Genomic DNA, 21873 nt, shown 5'->3' with positions numbered 1-21873 from the left:
TTTCCTCCTTCCTATGCAAATAACAACAATACAATATGAAAGAGAACAAATGGGGTCAAGTGGCCTGGAGGAATAGAAATAGGGACACCAGGAATTAGAGTGTGGAGTAAGCAATCCTGAGCTAGAATCCCATTCCTAATTTGTATAAAATGCATGACCCTCATCTGTAAAATGGATATAATGAGTTCTGTTTTGTACAGTTTATAAAGACTAGAAGAGATTATAAGGACTATAAGAGATAGCATGTGACTTGTCTAGCACTCAGTAAGTGCCCCGTCAGTGGTAGCTATTACTTTTAGCACTCATCTAAGACATTTACTCTTTTCTCATGTTTGCTGCCCACCCTGTCCCCAAGGCAAACTCCAGTTCACTCCTGCCTAAACAGGTTTTCCCTTTGCCCTCCATCCATCTCCTCTCTCAAACACTTCTCGCCTCCTATACATACCCACTTTCCCTGCACTCTGGCCAGAAGGGGAAAACAGTTAAAAGAATTGAAGGAAATAAATCTAAATAAACAATTTTGAGAAAAATATTTGAGTTCCAACATTATTTTTGTGTCTGGGTAAGAGAAAAACTTTTGTTAAACTGGGACGTCTTTAAACTCTAGTAAAGTAGAACTGGAAATTAAAAAAAATATCAGGTATTTAAACCACAAAGTTTAAGCTTGTGTGTGTGACTACGGGCTCCAGCCTTCCAGATCCGAAATGCCAAAGCGCAGGACTAGGGAAGAAGAAAGAAGGATTTTTTTTTTTTTAAAGGGGGTTGGGGAAAAATGGACGGTCATTTAAATGTTCCTACAGGTATTTATTTATTTTTTTTAAGTCCTGTCCTGATAAGACAGCTTTGCTCGCGGGATGGTGGGGTCATCTCCGGTCTGGGTGAGTTCTCCGAAGGCAGGAACTCACGCAAGACGCGTCTCTGACTCCTTCCTGCGATCTGGGGTTGTCCGCCCGACGCATCGGGTTCCTCATCGTCAGAGTGGCCGTGAGAACCCCGCAGTGGTCCTGAGGGTGACGTGAAGCCCCGAGCCCCGCGCCGCGCGGGAGGACGGCCACACCCAAGGCCCGGGAGGAACCCGCGCAGGCCCCGCCCCGCGCGCCACGTGACTTCCTGAAAGGCCGCAGGGACCGCCCTCCCGCCGCTCAGTTTCATTTCCCTGGCAGCCTCGGAGGCTCCTGCTGCAGTCGCTGCGAGGTTGCCGTGCGTCCCGTCCGGTCCTCCCCTCAGCGCGCCATGGCGGAGCTGTCCCTGGCCGACGAGCTGATGTGCTCCATCTGCCTGGAGCCCTTCAAGGTGCCGGTCACCACCCCGTGTGGCCACAACTTCTGCGGGTCGTGCCTGGACGAGACGTGGGCCGTCCAGGGCGCGCCGTACCTTTGTCCGCAGTGCCGCGCCGAGTACCAGACGCGGCCGCAGCTCCACAAGAACACGGTGCTGTGCGCGGTGGTGGAGCAGTTCTTGCAGGCCGAGCTGGCCCGCGTGGCGGTCCCAGACGACTGGACGCCGCCCGCCCGCGCCGCGGCCCCCAGCCCCACCAGCCAGGTTGCCTGTGACCACTGCCTGAAGGCGGCCGCCATCAAGACATGCCTCGTGTGCATGGCCTCCTTCTGCCAGGAGCACCTGCGGCCGCACCTCGACAGCCCCGCTTTCCGGGACCATCCGCTGCAGCCGCCGGTTCCCGACCTGTTGCACCGCAAGTGCCCCCAGCACAACCGGTTACGGGACTTATTCTGCCCCGAGCACAGCGAGTGCATCTGCCATATCTGCTTGGTGGAACACAAGACTTGCTCGCCTGTGTCTCTGAGCCAGGCCAGCGCTGACATGGAGGTAGGGGTGGCGGGGGAGAGTGCAGAGGGGCAGTCTGGGCCTGCTGGGTTGTGCAGAGGGCGCCACCGTGGGCATCTAGGCCTACCCTGGATCATCCGGATGGGGAGAAAGGGCCTTGCTGGGCTTGAGATCCTGGGCAGAAGAAACACGTGATGTTGCTTGCCTTAAGCCTAGTACTTGTCTGATGGTGTTAATAGAGCGTTTTGAAAGCCAAATATGAGCCTTTGAAGTTACCTCTGTTCCCTCATTAAATCCTGGCAGCACCCAGAAGGTGGGTATAATTAGTTTCACTTTTCATTTGAGGAAATGGAGTTCCAGAGAAGTTAATTTAGCCCGAGGAACCCAGTAAGTGGCCAAGCAGGCATTGGGACATGTGGGCTTGATTCCGCAGTTTGCAGGTTCTCCCCAGGAACCAGCCTCATATCTAGGTCTACAGAGTCCACAGCATGGGACCTTCCTGGAAAGTTGAGGTCATGTGAGCAAGAGCCATTGGTGAGCCAGAGAGTTCTAATGACTCTGGAGGATCCCTGCGAATGGGAGGGTGGGCCGAGTCCCAGGAATTCTTGGATATGACCCACAGAGAGAGCCAGTGCTCTTGCACCATAGAGCCTTCCATCCTGGCTGTGTGACTTTGAGCACGACATTTGGCTCCTGGGCCTGAGTCCTCATCAGTAAAGTGAGGAAGTTGGACCAGGTGGATTCCTAAGGGGCCTTCGAGGTCTGTGATGATTGTATTGGTTTTGGGGCATCATAACTGCCCCCCGTGGACTTAAGGCAGAGGTGAAAAAGGTGTAATCAGATCACCTTGTGTTTTATCAGTCTAAGCTCCTAAGTGTGCCCTGATTTCCTTTTATTCTCGCAGCACTGTCAGGGAGAACAAAGACTGTCCTCATGTTGTCAAAGCAGCCCTGAGGCCTGGGGGATGTTTGCCGTGGTACCAGGACCGGGGTGCGGGGCCTTGCTTCCATCCCACCATAGCCCCTCTCTGGCTTGCTCTGCTTCCCCCAGTCTCAGTTGGGTTCCTCTGGACTTCCTCCCCTAGTCTCAGAAGCCAGACCTCCAGGCACGGCCTGAGAGTTGACCTCTGAGGTACGACCATGTGAGGTCCAGCTACCTAGGTCTCTGACTGTCATAGGAAAGAACCTGCTTAGCCTTTGGAGTCAGGAGCCCTGCTCCGCCCCATATCAGCTGTGGTTTAGGGCCAGTCACTGCAGTTCTGAGCCTCAGCTTCCTCATCTGTAAAGTGGGATCGTAGCAATCCATCTCCACCTGCAAGGGTGGTTGGGAGGCTCCAGAGAGAGGAGCTGTGTGGGAAGTGCTTTGTAGGCAAGCCCCGGTATCAGGTAGAGTATCTGGTTGACACAGGCTCCAGCCAAAGCTGGTTGTTGAGACCTGGGTTTGAAATCTGGCTCTGCTTCCCAGCTGGGAAATCGTAAAAGAAGATAATAATAGTACCTGTCTCAGAAGGTTACCAGGATTAAATGAGGCAACATATAAACCGTGTTTTACAGTGAATGCTCATTTCTGTTACTCCACCCAGGAAAGAGTAAAGTTCATTGGGCAGAGTATCAGCCTGCCTAGATCTTTGCCTCAGGGTGCCTGGGCCTGCCCCTGCAGACTGGGGCAGCGTGGCTCCTGCTGAAAGGCCCTTCTAGAAGTTCTTATCCATGGAGGCAGAAGGCAAGTAGGGGCAGGAGGCCCCTTCTCAGCATGTCACAGAGCCACAGCCCTCTCCCTAGCCTCCAGGGCCTGGAGCTGGAGCCTGTGCCTAGTTTATTTGTGTGCTGAACACATTTGGCTTTTTAATTCTTGTGACAGGCCTTCCGTAGCCATCTCCCCTCTTTCTCCATTTTCATGGCTGAGTCCTTTCACCAGTGTCCTTTTTCAGCCCTGTTGCTGCTCACTGCTGGTGGCAGAGCCAGCTCCAGCTGGGCAGTGCCCAGCCTTGGGCAGCTGGCTTGTCTCTGTCACTAGTTCCAGGCAGATTCAGGACTCTGGTGCCTCTCATGTGGAGGACCCAAGTCTGTGAAGGGAACCTCAGAACTTCAAAAAGTTCTCTACCCTGATTAGAGGATTATTGTGGCTATTGAAGGCTGTGGGATGCTTTCTTTTTGTCTAGAGTGGCGTGGGCCCCTTTCCACCACCGGGGACGATCATATATGTTTGATTAATGGTGGATAAAATCTTCAAAATACAGAATTCAGGAGTTCACTATTAAGAGTGGCTCTCGAAGGTGAAACAATTGGCTGCCCTCTGGTGTTTGGAGGTTTCTTCCAGCTCAGACATTCTAGGCCAGACCTGCCTGGGCCTGGCCTTCGGCCTTTGGCCCAGTTTATCTTGGCCACTGTTAGAGGCCAGGTCAAAGGGCATTGTCACAGAGGTTGAATCTGAAACATGGTCAGTGACTTGGGCTTTCAGGATTGAGTTAGTATGGCCTTGAACTCTGCTTCTGCCCTTACATGTGACTGTCAGTGTGTCATTTAAATCCAGATTCAAGGTCATGTTCAGCCCTGAATATCTCCATGGCGTGGGAGAGGCAGGAAAGTGAAAGGGAGTGGCAGACTATGTTGAGCCAACTAGTTAGGGGAAGTCAATTTTTTTTTTTTTCTTCTAGAAAGTTCTAGTGTGCTCTGTTTGGACACATGTCTGTAATTTTAATACCAGCATCTTATAACCCTAGTTAATAGTGACATGACCTAGGTCAAACCGTTTAATTACGCTGTGCTTTAGTGTCCTCATCTATAGAGGGCGGGCAACTCCTACCTCATAGTTTTGTTTTTAGCTTTAAATAAATTAGTACACATTAAGCACTAGACTAATCCCTGGCTTGTAGTAAGTGCATAATAGACACTAGCTGCTGTTATTATGGGGATGGTGGTTATTTTCCTTCCCATTTCTGTGCCTCAGCATTTCACCTGAGCCGGGAGGTAGGGGACTCAGATATTGATTATGAAAATTTATAGAAATGCTATAAATTTTTTCATGCTTAGTTTACCTTTTTTTCCGGAGGTAGCTAGGGGCCTAGCAATTCTGAAACACCTTAATTCGGTTTCAGGTATTAAGGTGGTGGTGGGCTGGTTTACTGCTGGTTCATCCTTGATTCCTAGAATGTGACCTTTGGAGGTCCCCACCTGTAGGGCTTACCAAGTGAACCTTGGACTCTAGTTTTTGTCCCCATCCTCCTAGAGGTTGGCAGGGGCTCCCCTAGCCATCTTCCGGAGATGGCAGATGGCTCTGGGAGAACAACCCCAGACGTCAGGCTTATCTCTCTGGGTTTCTCTCTCCTGGATCTTGGCTCTGTAATCTTTCCCTGCTTTGTTAGTTCTCCATCATCCTTTAGCATATTCTTCCCTCCACCCCCCATTTTTTGTCTGCTTTTCTGGTTGTTTGCAGTGGGAAGGTTGGTTTGAGGGACTTCATCCGCCGTTACTGAAGCAGCTTACCCAGCTTGTTCCGTCTCTGTGTGAGCTTGGCCACCTTGCTGGCCACCTTGCTGTCCTCCTTGCCTCAGTGTCATTGCCTGTAAAATAGGTCCCAGCGAAAAAGCTTACAATAATACAAATGGACATTTAGGTTTTCCTTACTAAGATCCAGGCACTGTGCTGGGGACTGACATTGTTTCAGTTAATCCTCCTATTAGCCCTATGAGGTGGGAACATTTGTATTTATTTGGTGGCCAAGGAGACTAAGATGAGAGATAGTTGGACAGCTGGGAATTGGGACTGGAACCCTGGTCTCTCCAGCTCCAAATCCTGTACTCATAACTTCTTTACAGTATTATCCCCATAAAAGGATGGAGGGAATCAGAAAATATGAGGATGGTTTAAAAAGCTACAAGCAGGCAGGACTTGGAGTGGCAGAAACACTCGTGGGGTAGATTCAGGGGGCGGTCCCCGGGGTTGGGTGCCAGTGGGGGCTGCTGAGGCGTTCTCTTACCCTGGTTTGTCTTCTCCACAGGCCAAGCTAAAGCATAAACTGACCATCATGTACAGTCAGATCAATGGTGCATCAAGAGCGCTGGAGGATGTGAGAGCCAGGCAGCAGGATGTGCGGGTGAGTGACAGGGCTGTCCATCACCAGCCCCGGTCCTGGGGTCTCCCTCAGCCTCCAGGCAGCACAGGCTCAGTTCTGACCTCCACAAAGCTCACGTTAGGTTCATTCACAGCGCTGGAAATAAATGTCAGCCTTGTAAGACATGCAAGAAGCTATATGCCCCCAGAGAGATCCTTTATAGGCCCAAACCAAAGACTACCTACAACCCTGACCTTGAGGGAATCATTAAAAATTAGGGTTGAAAAGTAGTATAATAGACAGTGGGTATGACTTAAGTGGGAGGAAAAAAAGAAGCAAAAGTATATACCCACTAGAGTTGCATCTGTTTATAAAAATGAAGTGTTATTTGTTTTCGAGGGTTACTCTAACAAATTACTACAGACTTGGCTTGAAACAACAGAAATGTGTTCTCTCACAGTTCTGGAGGCCAGAAGTCACAAATCAGTGTGTCAGGGCCCCACTCCCTCCAAAGGCTCTGGGGAAGAATCCTTCCTTGCCTCTGCCAACTTCTGGTTGTGGCTGCATCAGTCCAATCTTTCCCTCTGTCTTCACATGGCCTCCTCCTCCCTCTCTGTCTTCTCTTCTGTCTCAAACAAGGACATTTATCACTGGATTTAGGGTCCACTTGGTCAATCTAGGATGATCTCATCTCAAGAATCTTACCTTAATTAAATCAGTAAAGACTAAGTAAGGTCACATTTACGGGTTCTGGAATGTGGACATATCTTTGTGGGCGACACGATTCAACCCATTATAGGAAGTATATGAAAAAAGACTGGAGGGAAGTATAGTAAAAGGATAGTAGTGGAAGTGTTGGAGTGGTGGAATTAGGGTGGTTTTTTTTCCCCCCTAGTTTTTATAGTTTTTATAAGGTTCATTGCTTTTATATTGAAAGAAGATTTGATTTTTAAATACCCTGTTCTGGAGCTGCAGCATCCAGTTTTATTGTGACAGCTGTGGCTTAATGAGATGAGATCTGGGTTAGAATACCCTGTTACGTACTAGCCTGTGATTCTTCGGTCATGTCAGCAGCTCTCTGAGCCTTAGTTTTGCCATCTGTACAATAGAATCACAACTTTCTGAAGGTGGTTGTGAGGCTTAAATGAAAAGATGCACATGACAGTACCTGTATTGGTTGGGAGGCAGGATAAACTTCTATAATAAAGATACCCCCAAAATTCAGAGGCTTAAATAAGAGAGAAGTTTATTTTACTTACTGTGACAGTTCAAGGCCCTACATGAGCAACCCAGACTAGTGGAAAGGCACTAATTCATGTGATCATTCAAGAATTCGTGATCTTTCCTTCTTATTGCCCCACTATTGTATAGAGTGTTTTCCTCATCTCTTTGGTTGAAGCTGAGTCACCATTACATCTTTGTTCTAGCATGCAAGAAGCTGTTAGGAGCAGCTTAGTCACATGACCAAACCAACTGTAGAGGAGACTGGGAAATGTAGTCTGTGGCTGGGCAGCCACGTGCCCATCTGAGACTCGAGAGGTGTTCTCTTACTGAATGGGGGAAGAGGAGGAGGATGAACACTGGGGGACATCATAGTCACATACGGGTGGCAGAGTAAAGGGTTAGGTAAAGAAATAACTGAATTTCAACTTCCCTGTAAATTGCCCCTCCTGTGTGTGTTTCTGTTTGTCATGTTTGATTCTGAGCTAGAGAAATGCTGTCCAATAGATATATAACATGAACCTTACAGTAACTTTAAGTTAATTTGAGTGACATGTGAGATTAATTTTATTAATACATTTTATTTAAGTCAGTACATCCAAAAATTATCGTTTCAACATATAATCGACAAAAAAATACTAATGAGACATTTTACAGTCTATTATAGTAAGTCTTTGAAAGCCAATGTGTATTTTACACTTTCAGGACATCTAAATCTGACGAGCCACATTTCAAGTGCTCTGTAGCCACATGCAGTAAGTGGCTATGGTATTGGACAGTGCAGTTCTAGAAGATGATATTCTCTAGAAATTTTTTAAAGCAGTGTCATACCCGTTCTTTTAAAAAAAAATTACTCATAAACTGCTTTTCAGCTTAAGAAAGAAAATATCGCCAATGCAGATGAAGCCCGTGCTCTGCTTCCCCCTTTTTATATCTCCCTCTCTTCCAGAAGTAACTACTATCCTAAATTTATTCATTCGTTTCCCTGGATTTCTTTATACTTCTCTTATGAATGTCTGCATCCCTTTAGCAATAAATACTATTGTTCTGTTCATTTCTAAGCTTTATATAAAGAGCATCAGTACTGTGTGTCTTTTTCTACAAATTGTTTTTCCCTTATGGAAATTTGTCCATGCATTGCCCTAGTTCGTTAATTTTCATTACTGTTTAATATTCCATCCTAGGAATAATATGCAGTCTATGTATTTAGTCTCCTGTTTCCAGGGTTTTGCTAATTCAAACAGTGATGCTTGTGAACGTTCTTGTATGTGTCTTCGGGATAGGTTACCGAAAATTTTTCTAGAGTATATTCCTTGGATCGAGTTGTTGGGTCATAGGGCACGAGTACCTTCAAATTCACTAGATATTGCCAAGTTGCTCTCCAAAGCAGTGGTGCCCCTTTTTTCTCCCACAAAGTACAGGTAAGCCTTGCTGGTGCTGTGTATCTCACCAATGCTTGGTACCGCAGGCGTAGCCTTTTGCCAGTATGATGGATACCCTCTTGTTTTGGCCTTCTTAGGATGCTGCACAAAGGAAGATGGAACAGCTTAGACAAGAATATTTGGAAATGAAGGCTCTCATTGATGCTTCCGAGGCCAGCTCCACACGAAAGGTAAAGGAAGAAGAAAAGAGGGTCAGCAGCAAGTTCGACAACATTTACCAGATTCTCCTCAAGAAGAAGAGTGAGATCCAGGCTGTGAAGGAGGATATTGAGCTTGCCCTGACTAAAGGGGACGAGTTTGAGTTTCTGGAGGTGAGTCTTAACGAACATATTGTTTTATTTATTTATTTGTTTGTTTGTTTGTTTGTTTTTATGGTGACATTGGTTAATGAAATCTGATAAGTTTCAGCTGTACATTTTAACAGTAAGGCATATATATATTTACATTGTGTGTTCACCTCCCATAGTTACATTTCTTTTTGTCACCACATATTTGACCCTTTCCCCCACAACCCTTGATGAGCACATTGTTGAACACTCTTCCTGCCTAGCATTGTGATGTTGATTACAGGGGCAGTGGGGCCTCAAAGAGGCAAAGCTATGAGAGGTCATTGGAAGCATCCCTGAGACACGCTGTGTTGGTGTTCTATGTTGCGTAACAACTTACCTCAAATGTAGCGGCTTAGAACATACATTTACTCTCATGCACTTTCTGTGGAGTCGGGGTATGGCTTAGGGGGTTGTCTTCATAGGACTTCACAGGCTGCAATCTGAGTGTTGGTAGGGCTGCATTCCTTTGGGGGCTCAGGGTTCTTCCAAGTTCACATGGTTTTTGGCAAAGATTAATTCCTTGTGATGTAGGACTAAGGTCCCGCTTTCTTGCTGGCTGACTTCTCAGTTCCCAGAGGCTGCCGCAGTCCCTTGCCACATGGCCCTCTCTCGACTGGGCAGCTTATTTCTTCAAAGCCAGCAGGGGAAATTCTCTTTCTAAGAAGGCCCAGTCCTTCTTTTAAGGGATTTTACCTGATAAAGTCTGGCCCACCTAGGAGACTCATCTTTTTGATGAGCTCAAAATCAACAGATTTGGAATCTTAATTACATCTGCAAAATTTCTTCAGTTTTGCCACATAATATAACCTAACTACTGGGGTGACATCCTGTCACATCCACTGTCCTGCTTATTCTCGAGGGGAGGAGATTATATAGGATGTGTACCCTGGGGGCTGGGAATCTTGGGGGCCATCTTAGAATGTTGCCTACTACATACACCTCCACCCTCTTCCCCCCACCCTCCTCCACTCTACCCCTGGAAGTGTCTTTCTGAAATAAGATTCCCCCCTCCACCCTTTCTGACTTTGTGTTCTTTAGTATGGCCCACAAGGCAGGGCCCTTGATGACTGGGCCCTGCCTTTGCCAACAGCCTCATCTCTTGCCACCCACCCCCAGCCCATGCTCCGTGCTCTGACCACAGCAGAGCACTCACCATTCCCCAGACGCACCAGGCATTGGATGGGAATGCCATGGCTGACCTCTGCCTACTGAATCCTTTCCTTGTTCCAGGGTAACTCCAGTCGTTAGCCCCCCGCTCCCCTGACCGTCTTCCCTGGATTTCGTTATCCTGCTATTATTACCGATGGTCCAGAGCATGTTACACTGCCTCTGCTATCACACTCGATGAAGTTGTTTTAGATGTGCTTGTTTTCATGTCTAGGCTGTCAGCTCCTTTTGGGCATGGCCCATCTCTTATTATCACCCTTCTTCCTCCTGATATGTCCAGTGCCCAGCAGAGTGCCTGTCATGCAGCGGGTGTTCTGGTGAGCCCCATTGATTGGGTAACATGCTACGACCCCTCAAAGGCCCAGAGTCCTTGTTCAGGTCCTGGGGAGGGTACAGGAGTGACCGGGAACATTCTCTCCTTGCATGGACTTCTCCCCATCCTGGGCTGGATGGCATTAAGTTTCATCTTACATGCTCGTTCCTATTTCTTGGAGTAGAGGCCTCAAGCTCTCTGAGAAGGATTTTGAGTCCACACCTGAGCCTCTTGATACTATGTGACGTGATTGTATTTCAAAGTTTGTGAACTTATGTAAGACTCTTCCTTTTCGTTGGGTGTGCTGTGGCTGAATCTTGCACCCTTGAGACTTCTCTGTCTATACTCAGAACATGTGTTCAGAGCTGGTTCTTGAGGGATGGAGCTGGTCCTGCATCTCCTATACTTCTTCAGCCACAGCTAGAGGCATGCAAAGAGCATTGTCCATAGGGGTCAGGAGATCCGGGTCCCAACACTGTCTCTGCCACTAATTGGCAGAGTTCCTGGCAGGACGCTTGTCATTTCTAGATTTCAGTTTCCCCATCTGTCAGGTGAACAATCTCTAGGGACCCTTCTAGCTCCAGAAGGTTGTCTTAAAGTGGCACTTTAACCCCCAGTGATCTCTGGCCTGTCGTTTGAGAACACTGATCGAACTTCACACCCACAGGCACAGGGAGGCCCCTCCTGGGATTCCTGGGGCCTGAGCCCAGACCCTGGCTTTGTGAAGCTGCCTGCACTAACCACTTGGCTTGTTCCAGAAAGCGGCAAAATTGCAAGGAATCTCAACAAAGCCAGTCTACGTCCCCAAGGTGGAGCTGAATCATGAGCTGATAAGAGGTATCTGCCAGAACACCACAGACCTCAAAAATGAGCTGAAGCGCTACATCAGGCAGCCCCAGAAGCCCGAGGAGCCCACCATCTCAGGTAACCATCAGCAACCTCTCAGGCTCCCCCACCGGGACTCCTGAATTAGGATGAGTACCCTCAGTGCTCTGGGGTGCAAGAGAGGGCTTTGACATAGAGCACTGGGGCTTGAGTTTCAGGGGTCCTGTGGGGAACTGAGAGTTTTTGTTTCATCCTGCGATGGTAGCCGTTCTTCCTAAAACATTTTGGAGGGCTCGATGTTATGATGGGAGTTTCTGGACAGGCCCTTTTTGTCTGCTGTCTTGAGTCTGACTCAGATGGGGTTTGAATGAACTCTGGTTTGTCATTGTATTTGGTGGAAGAATGGCTAGTTTTAGGGTAAGAGAAATCTGGAATTTCTCTTTGATTCCCCTTTTGCCTTCTCTTTATATCCAATCCGTCACCAGATTTTGATTCTTAAATATCTCCTGACTCAGTCCACCTGTCCCACTACTGGCTATCACCCGCCTGATATCTGTTGCCATCAGCTGCGGCAGCTTCCTAAATAGTCCGTCTGCATTCACTCCTGCTGCAGTCAGAAAGAGCTTTTCAGGATGCAAATCCTTCTCCTGGAACCTTTTCCTCTTCGCCCCCACCATTGCTTTTAGATTACAGACTCTTGACCCTGGCCTACAATCCCTGCCTGGTCAGGCCCTGTCTGTCCCTCCAGCCCCAAAGTGTCCCCTCCTCTGGTGCATCTCTGTGCTCAGTTCTTCAGATATGCTGAGCTTCCTGCCACTGGGCCTTTGTACATGCTCTTCCCGTTGCCTGGAAGGCTAACTCTCCACCGTCTTCACCAGTTAACTCCTCTCATCCTTTGAGGATCAGTCGAAACATTACATTTCTCAGCAGACCTCCCGTCACCACTCCTATTCCTCAGACTAGATCTCGGGGTCCCTATCATCCCTTGTGGCCCTTTGCACATCTGTCATTTTACTCTTCCTTAGTGTTCCCGGTTGTCTCCCTTACAAGACTGTGATCTCTGTGAGGGCAGGACTGGGTCTGGTTTCCATCCACCACTCTCCCCGCAGTGCCTTGCACAGAGCCTGGATCATAGTGAATCCTTGCTGTGTGATCCAGGGGCTGGGCTTGAGTTTCAGTTAGGCAAGCTGAGAGTCCTTGCAGAAGGGCCAATGAAACAGGTGTGGATCAACCCCATCGTGGAGGGAAAAGCTGTTGACGAATTAGCCATGCAGAGTTGTTTTCCTGCTACCTAAGTGATCCCTGGCCTTGGGGGAGGGTCGTGAGAGAAAACGCAGAGGGAAGAAACTACCACTATACCCCAGGCATCTTGATCTCATCACTGCAAGCAAAGGCCTCACTCCTGTTGTGTGCTGGAAGAAACTGAAGCTAGAGAAGGTTCAGAGGTCATGGAGCTGGGTGCTGGTGGAGAAAAGATTTGACTTTAGCTACATTTTAAGCCAGAGAAAAGAGAGAACACCCCAAAATGATCCTTCTATTACCTGGTTTCTGGTTCTTGTAAATGATGGGATAGGGAAGGTCCGTGGAAGTGTCGGTTTTGAAAACCCACTACCCACACAACTGTGGCAAAGCTGGCTCCTGGCATTGGTTTGGAGGAGCCACATAAACTGACCCCTTCTTTTTTGGCACAGGGGACCCTACAGAGCATGGTGCAGCGCCCACGCACAAACCTTCACGCCCTGTAAAGAAGATCGTGAGTAAGTCACCACGCTGTCCCTGCGGCAGCAATATGGCTGTGGCTGGCCAGGGCACTGGCTGAGACACTCACAGGTGTGGCTGCTCCTTCCAGGCAGGCACAGCCCATCCCGAGTCAGTTCAGGGCCCACGTGCACCTGGAGTCAAGTGGGGCTATGACCCCACTGAGCGGAAGTCGTAGGGGCTGCACCACCACGGCACCTGGGAGGGCTGCCTGATGCATTAGATATTTGAGCTGCCTGGAACAGCAAGATTACCAAACTAGCTTATCTTGGGAAATATTTACGACACCCAAGTTCTGCCACTTGGGCGGAGTCCACCTGGAGGAGACTAACAGAGGTCCCGGAGCAGCAGAGGCTAAACCTGGCTGGTAGTTTAGGGCTGTTCAGTCTTGAGGTGCCATGTGCCTCTGCCATCACAGCACTTCCCACCCTTCTTCCCATTATTGCCCTCCTCTCTCCTTGCCCCAGCCGTTTAAGAAATATTTTTCCTAATCACCCCTGCCCATGAAATTTCAACACCACACATATGTGGTAACATGTTTATATACTGTGCTTTTATACATAAAAAGAATAAGATCTTTTTTCTCCCCTCCTCTAAGAATCACCCTCGTTGAGAAGGCAGGTACCATTGAGATGGAGGCTAGGGAGAAGAATAGTCCTCAGTTTCTCATCTATCAAATGTGGACCCTGATGATATCGACCTCACAGGATTATGAGTGTGGTTCACCTGGGCCACTGACTGGGAAAGCTCTTTAGAGGTCGTAAATATGCCGCTGAACTGTTGGCTCTGTTGCTTCCCCGAAGTCAGTATGAACTGTGGAGTGGTGCCCACACCATCGCGGGCTAGGGGATGAGAGGACTCTAGGTTTGTTGGTTGGTTGTTCGTTTTAGTGTTTAGGTTGTCTGTGGCAGACAGAGGTTTGGAATCAGTCCCTGAATGGAGTAGAGTTGGATGGGCTGGATACCCGGTGCAGGTAGAGGAAGGAGCCCTCGGCTAAGCCGGAAAATGTGGAAGGGCACTTTGTGTGAAAAGGGAAGTGAAAAAGTAGGTAAAAGTACTTTAAGCCTGTGTCCTCTCGAGTCATTCTCTTTTCGCTGCCCCAGATCACAAGCTCCACTCTTAGCATGAGTGAGCTGTGGAAGCTGGTCATTAGGCTGAGACGGGAAAACAGGCAAGGAGGGGTGGGCTAGTCACAGCGTAGATGAGGCTCCTAAGAATTGTGGTGACCGGGGAGGGGTCCTGTGACCTAAACCAGCATTGCAGCCTGGGGTCCTCTCAAGGTGCTGGCCCAGTGGGAGTGGGCGAGAGCGAGAGCGGAGTAGAAGGTGAGGAAATGGGGTAGAGAGTGAAGACAACTCCTGAGAAATGTAACACGAAGTGGGAGGAATAGGTAGCTAGGGGTCCATGTGAAGCTGATGGTGGTCTAGGGTGGGGCCTGAGAATTCGCATTTCCCATGGGTTCCCAGGTGATGCTGATGCTACTGGTTTGGGGACCACACTTTGAGAACCACTGTTTTAGCTAACTCAGTTCCCATGGACACAGTTCCAGATAGTTCTTAAAAACTATTGCAAAACTTGGGTAACACATTTTTTTGCTGACTCCATTTCTATTTTTGCATTTTTTTCTTTTATGGAGGTCTGATTAACCTGCAGTAAAATGCACATGTCTAAATGTACAGTTAGATAAATCTTGACAGATGCATACATGTTTGTTGCCATTACCCAAATCAAGATAAAGAATTTTCATTACTCCAGAAAATTCTATCGTGCCGCTTAATTAGTCAGTCCTTCTCCCTCCCCAACCACTGATGTGGGTGTCTGTCACCATAGAATTATTTGCCTGTTAACCCCTTATTTTTTTCATGTTAAAACATTTTAGCTTTGTTTCTATGGTCGTATTCGTGCAAATGAATGTTGTTATGATCTTTTGAAAGTGACATTGTGTTATGCTTTAAAATATCTTAATACTGAAAATTTTCTTTTTCAGAAGAAGAAAAGAAAGCCAAGAAACTTCGTAAGTTATGCATTTCTGCTCTGTTTGTTTCTTGAGACAGCCCAAGGGCTACAGTGAAAGCTGACCTGTATTATCAGGGTTCTATGATGGGACTTCAGCTCTAGGATTATGTTCTGTACTGGCAGGCAGGCCTGAGACCGGAGGTGAGGACAAGTATAAATGAATAAGATGAGCAAGACGAGCGTAGCCCTGTCTGGACTCACCTGTGTTACCCTAGCTGTCTAGGTGTCTCTTTTTAGATGGGGCTCTTGGAAGGGAGTAGAGGCCATCAGGTCACTGTGTCATGTCCCCAACTCATGTTTCTCCTCCTTCATTCGCAGCTTCTACTGTCATGTCATCCAGCAAGACTCTCACCTTCGGAGCCCCGGAACAGCTAGTGGATTTAAAACAAGTTAGCTCGGAATGTGAGTTATTGTGGACAAGGGGCCATGGGGGTGTCCATTCTGAGCTTGTTCTGAAAATGGCTTTTTGTTTCCTTCCCCAATTTTAGCCAAAGCCGCTACCTTGCAGCCAAACTCGGAACTTCTCAAGGCCAAGGTGCTGGAGACCTTTTTAGCCAAGTCCAGGCCTGAGCTCCTGGAGTGTGAGTAGCACCTGCAGCCAGCGGCTGTCCCTGAGACATTACTAGTTGAACTGCCAGCACTTCCACTCTGGTTTTGCTGTCAACTCCCCTGCCATTCCAAAACCTCCTCACTTGCTGTGACTTCAGTCTTCTCCCCGTCCCATCCAGCCTCCTGCTTCACAGAGGGACGCTCTAGAAAGGGATCCCTTCATTCTCTGTTATTGGCATCTCACTTGAATCTATATCCTCTCTCCTTCCTTCCCTGTCCCTTTCCCCAAGGCCAGTTCCTCAGCCAGACTCTGGATCCCACCTCTCCTGCTCTCTGGGATTTTGCATTCTGAGGTCTCAGTTATGAGTGGAGGAATAGATGGGTGGATTTATGGGTGGAAGGATGGACTGGTGGACAGTTGGATGGAGAGATGGGAGGATGGACTAATGGACAGACGGATGGATGGATGGGGGGCTACATGGATGGATAAATAGACGGATGGATACATGAGTAAATGAGTGGATGGGTAGGTGGTTGGATGGAGGGATGGATAGATAAAACAAATGAATAATACAAGCTGTTGAGAAAAGGTTGAAAATTGAGAGCACCTTGGGCTCCTTGTAATCGATTTTTTGGGGTGATGCTTTTATAGATGCCGTTAAAGTCATCCTGGACTACAACACCGCCAACAACAAGGTGGCTCTGTCAGAGAACTACACTGTAGCCTCCGTGGCTGACACACAGCAGAACTACAGGCCACATCCCCAGAGGTTCACATACTGTTCTCAGGTGCTAGGTCTGCACTGCTACAAGAAAGGGATCCACTACTGGGAGGTGGAGCTGCAGAAGAACAACTTCTGTGGGATGGGCATCTGCTATGGCAGCATGGAACGGAACGGCCCCGAGAGCCGGCTCGGCCGCAACAGCGCCTCCTGGTGCGTGGAGTGGTTCAACACCAAGATCTCTGCCTGGCACAACAATGTGGAGAAAACCCTGCCTTCCACCAAAGCCACACGAGTCGGCGTGCTTCTCAACTGCGACCACGGCTTCGTCATTTTCTTTGCTGTCACCACTGACAAGGTCCACCTGATGTATAAGTTCAAAGAGAACTTCACCGAAGCTCTGTACCCAGCCTTCTGGGTGTTCTCTGCAGGTGCCACGCTATCTATCGGCTCTGCCAAGTAGGCAGGCCATGGGCACTCTGGCTGACTGCCTGTGGAGTGCCCAAGACTAGTGAAAATGCTGCAGGGGCACTGTCTCAGAGAACTTCCCTGAGCATCTTCAGCGGGTGACAGGATAGAAGGAGAGTTGGTGGAAGGTGAGAGGGTGGGGAGATGGGATAAGGGAGGGATTTGGCCAGGGAAAGGGGTGGGGGGTGATTGTGATGTGGGCAGGGAAGTGTTTCTACTGCCCGTTGCCCATCCAGGCAGGATAACCCACCCCTAGTCCTGGTAGATCTCCAAGCTGCTAGGTGGCTGGACAGGGCTGAGGGAGCAAAGTCATTAGTGCCCCTTTCCTCTTGGAGAACATCTCTAGCCCCCCACTTGGTGTATACCCCTTCGCTCTCTGGAATAATCTTTAGATCTCGGTGTTTTGATTACTCTGTAGGGCTTTCAACTCTATAAATTTTTTTAAAATTCCAAGTTATTGAATTACTCACACCCACCCACCCCATACCTACGTAGAGGGGTTAGGGTGAATGCGCAGATTCCTGGTGATTTTCTTCGTGGGAGAGAAATCACTCACAGCAGGTCTCCACCCAGACCAGTTTCCCAAAGAAGTATGTTCTCTTCCTCCACTGGAAAACGACCCTGCCTCACTTCCTGTCCTGCACACCTTGTTACCTGATCGAGATGTTTACTACAACAGGAAACTTTTTTAAGATTTCAACCCGTGATCTGAATCAGCGTGTGTTGAATTTATGTTTCAAAGTCAAGGTGACCCAGGTCTCATATGGACAGAAGCCTCCTACTCTCAAGAATTAGGAAAGACATCTCAGAGATGCTTTGGCTCCAGCCGTGGAGCTTTGCCAGAGGCCTTGTTCCTATAGCCTAGGCTTTGGGGCAAAGAACTCCACTGGGCAGGAGGGACCCTGACTTGGGTTGACAGAAGTGTGATGGTTTCGCTCTTGTTAGAGTGTCTTGTCTTAGTGGTAACTCTCCTCAGTGATAGCTGCCCCTCCCCAGGATTATGGGATACTGGACTGGCTGGTGTAGATACCACTGTGGCCAGCATAGTTGAGCAGATAGCTAAGCTCCATATTTGAAGCTTGCCATCATGTGACAGGCTGTGTGTAGCTGCCCCAGAGACCATACTAGGTCACTCTCTGAGGTGACTACCTACCGCCAAAAGGGCCGTTAGCCGATCCCATGGGAAACAGCAACACTCCTGTTCATCCCAGCCATAGGCTGCAGACCGAGTGCTGGCCCTCAGATGAGATGGAGGTGTGTCATTGGCCCTAGCCCCTTCTGCTGTGTTTCTCGTTTGAGCCAATTCCAGATGTGGGGATTGACAAGTCTAGGGGTCAGTAAGACCTTCAGGACCAGCGAGGGAACAAGCTAAGGGCTCTAGCATGGTAGGATATTTTTCCTGCGGTGTTTCAGTGCAGTGAAAATAACCTCAGTCCACTAAGGGGCGGGAGTGAATGGATTGTTGGAATTTACCGAGCTTCTTATATCCTGATATTATCAGGACGTAAGTGGAAGAGTAGAAGGAATTTCTAAAAGTGGAAGAAGTTTCACCTCTTGCAGTGAAATGAGTCCTGCTCTGGGCTTGCCCAAGACAGGAGCTCAGGCCAGGCTCCATGTGGTATGAAAAAGAGGTCACCATTGGGGAATTAGGGACCCCAGACCTTTTCATATGGATATTTGAGAATTTAACACATCTCTGGCCTTGTGCTAGAATTCCAGGACACTCTGGAATTCAGAGTGTCAGGCCCAGAGCACTTGGTATTCCTGACGGAAGTGTTGATCTGTGTCATCTCCCAATAAGGACTTTCCCTTTCTTGAGAGACAGATCATCTTTGTAGGGAAGACCTCCCTGCAGTAGTTGAAATGTTCTAAAACGTTTTCTTCCTTTGCTACTGGAAAGAAACATTCTTTGGTGATTCTTTTCTGCTGTTGGAGATGGCCGAAAGCATCTTCACTGACCTTCTGAAACAAAAGCCTTGTCTGAAGCCAAGTCGTGCTTGAGAAACAGCTGGGCTTAGAGGAGAATGTCAGAGATGAACCCATGGGTCCTACAGTGGCTCTCTTCTGCAGAAATGAGGGCAACAGAGAGGGCTCTTCCCTGGGCATCAGACAGCTCAGGATAGGGAGGCCCTGAGTCCCTCTGTATAAGAGACAAGTAGGTAACCTAAGCTCTGTGCACGGTGCTTTGGAGATGTAAATTGAGGAGCATGCCTGTGCTGTCGTGAACCTTAAGTTCCCTTGCCTTGCAAGGCCTAGTGTCCTAGAGTTGGAGGAAACTTCATCCATCTGACTTTTTGCTTGGCAGAGTAAGTCAAATGGGGAGGTAAGATGACCGCTTACTGCTCTTGCCATCCCACCGTGGAGGAGGTGCCTCCTAGATGCCTCCTACATGCCCCCTGGTGCCCTGGGGAAGTGTCAGAAAGTCCCAGAAACACAAACATAAAAATACTATCCCAGGAATCAAGGACTGTCTCAGTCACCCCGGCATGATAAACCAAGATCAGGGTCAAGTTTTTTTATTATTTAAGACTGGTTGGTTTCCCCTTTTTTAATGACTGTGAAATGGATCCGTAACCTATAAATAATACTGATATATTATCATTTACCTTATTTTTATACCTCCCTATTGATTTTAATTGATTAGAAGTATTTAAGCATTTATATCTTGAGTTCATTTGTTCTTTTTTAGAGTTGATTCTTTAGGAGATAATCAAGGCTGTAGATGTGGATCTTTTGAAAGGTAAGAGAAATATAAGGGCCAAAGCTGGCCAACATGCCTTAGAAACTTGGAATGTAGTAAAGCAGTGTTTGGTATTCTTTCTTGCATTGCAGGGTGTGTAGACATACTTACCTGTCATGCCGGAGTCAGGGAATGAAGTGCCTAGGGGCCTCTGGTTGCCCAGACCTCACCCAGCTGCCCCCTAGGGGTTGAGATTTCAACAGGCCTATAGCCCATTTGAGGCTGGCCATGGGTGAGGATTCTTGATAAAGAGTACTCAGGCTGATAGGATGCCCTTCTGGGCTTTGCTTCAGGATGATCTGTGGCTGGATATAGGGAGAAGGGGTGGGGGTGTGAGTGAAAGAGTGAGCCACATGCAGATAATTAGCAGCGATGTGATATAAGAGTTCATTACAATATTTTTCTACAGTTGGTATCTTTTGATAATTTTCATAATAAAAAGTTTTAAAAATGAAACAAAACATAGCCCAGGCCAGTGATGGGCAGTGTTAGTAGAGTTTATCCTTCTTTGCAGAGGAGTAGGAGTTCTGGGAGGTGTGGGTCTGAGGTTATATAAGGTCATCACCCTTATCTGCAGGGGGATGTGGTCGAAGACCTAAAACCAAAGATAGTAAGAAATCCTGTAGATAGAAGATTTTTTCCTATATATACATACTTATGATAAAGTTTAATTTATAAAGCTAGGCACAGTAGGAGATTAACAATAATAACAATTAATAAAATAGAAGTTGTAACAGTATACTGTATTAAAAGTTCTGTGAATGTGTTCTTTCTCTCAAAATGTCTTATAACCGATCTGATAGCCAGGAAGGCTACTCTGTGATGAGCAGGCGGGTGGCATATACAGCGTGGACACGCTGGACAAAGGGATGATTCACCTCCCAGGGTGGGACGGAGCAGGGCAGTCGGTACAAGATTTCATCGTGTTACTCAGAACCACGTGCAATTTAAAACTTACAAATTGTTTCTTTCTGGAATTTTTCATTTAATATTTTTGGACCACGGTTGACCATAGGTAACTGAAACTGCAGAAAGTGAAACCGTTGATTGGGGCCAGGGGGTGGGGGCGGTGGAACTACTCTAATAAAGAATTGGACTGGCCTTCGTTTCTGGTTCCCTGCGGGGAGATACTAAAGCTTTGGAACTTCTCCAGTAAAAGTGTCTTTGTTATTCCTTGGATCACATCTAAGTTTACGCTAGGAGCTGAGATGACCCAGGATGAGGGTTGGTCATCAGAAAGGCCAACCATGAGATCAGAGGGTTGGGACTTAGAGGCAGCCTGATCTCCATAAGGGGAGAGGGGCTGGAGATTGAGTTGAATCATGTGGCCATTCAGTTATGCCTTTATAATGAGACCCCATAAAAACTCTGGACACAAGCTCCACTGAACACAGTGATGTGCCGGGAGGGTGATGCAGCCTGATTCCATGGGGAGGGGGCAGAGAAGCTCTGCATTTGGGTCCTTCTTAGATGTCATTCTGTGTGTCTGGTCTTGATTTGTATCCATTACAAGAAAATTGTAATCATGTATATAGCGCTTTTCTGAGCTCTGTGAGTCTTAGTGAATTATTGAACTTGAAGGAGGTCATGTGCTATCGGCTAGAAGTTTGTGTAGCCCCAAAATTCACGTCGAAACCTAACCCCCCAATGTGATGGTATTGAAGGTCACGAGGCTGGAGCCCTCATGAATGGGATTTGTGCCCTCTCAAAAGACCACACAGAGCTCCCTAGCCCCTTCTGCCATGTGAGGACACAGCAAGAAGACAGCCATCTATGAACCAGGAGGCAGTTCCTCACCAGACACTAAATCTTCCAGCGTCTGGATCTTGGACTTCCAGCCTTCAGAACTGTGGGGAACAAATGTTTGTTGTCTAGGCTACCCAGTTTATGGTGTATTTGTTATAGCAGCCCAGACTAAGACATCATGGGAACATCCTGGATTTGTAGCCAGTCAGAAATGCGGGTGGCCTGGGGACCACTGAAGTGTGACTGGTGTCTAAAGTGAAGGTAGTCTTGTTGTGACTGTGTCCTCCTTAAGCCTGTGGAGCCTAACTCTGACTCCAGGTGGTTAGCCCCAGAATCGTGTCACACTATACCAGATGGTGTCAGAATAGAGGTGGGACTTGCCAACTTTGAATAGCACTTCTTGACTGACCTGTCAAAATAAAACATACTGTACTTAAAAGAAGCTTCCCACATTTCTTCTCTCCGGTGTCACGTCTCCAGTGTTTGAAGTCTTGGGTTTTGTTCTCTCTCACTCCCACCCCTTGGAGTTTTTCTTCCTCACTGTCACCGTACCCACAAAAATATTCAGTATTGCCGTTACAGATCTGTCCTGCCATTTAGAGATGCCACTTAAACTGTCATGGAACACTCTTCTGTTCTAATAAAAAGTGCAGGACAGTAACTTGTGACTCCTCAGTAAAATACACAAAATTGCAAGTATGCATGTGTGTATGACGAGCTAATTTTAAAGACACTTATG

General features: G+C 47.9%; 1 protein-coding gene across 1 annotated transcript; it reads left to right on the top strand.

The window, feature by feature from the left end:
* Positions 1-1133: 1133 nt before the first annotated feature.
* TRIM25 (tripartite motif containing 25) lies at positions 1134-21576 on the top strand. The gene is made up of 10 exons (XM_039885712.1): positions 1134-1827; positions 5785-5880; positions 8579-8812; positions 11069-11234; positions 12827-12892; positions 14881-14907; positions 15228-15311; positions 15398-15490; positions 16111-16776; positions 19338-21576. Exons 1-9 carry the CDS (start codon positions 1234-1236, stop codon positions 16641-16643), a joined length of 1893 nt encoding a protein of 630 aa, XP_039741646.1. The 5' UTR covers positions 1134-1233; the 3' UTR covers positions 16644-16776; positions 19338-21576.
* The last annotated feature ends 297 nt before the right edge of the window (positions 21577-21873 follow it).

This window comes from Pteropus medius, unplaced genomic scaffold, assembly GCF_902729225.1.
Source record: "Pteropus medius unplaced genomic scaffold, Ma_sr-lr_union100, whole genome shotgun sequence".
NCBI classification, from domain to species: domain Eukaryota; kingdom Metazoa; phylum Chordata; class Mammalia; order Chiroptera; family Pteropodidae; genus Pteropus; species Pteropus medius.
Note: the sequence above shows the minus strand (reverse complement) of the source record. Positions and strands in the feature narration are given on the sequence as shown.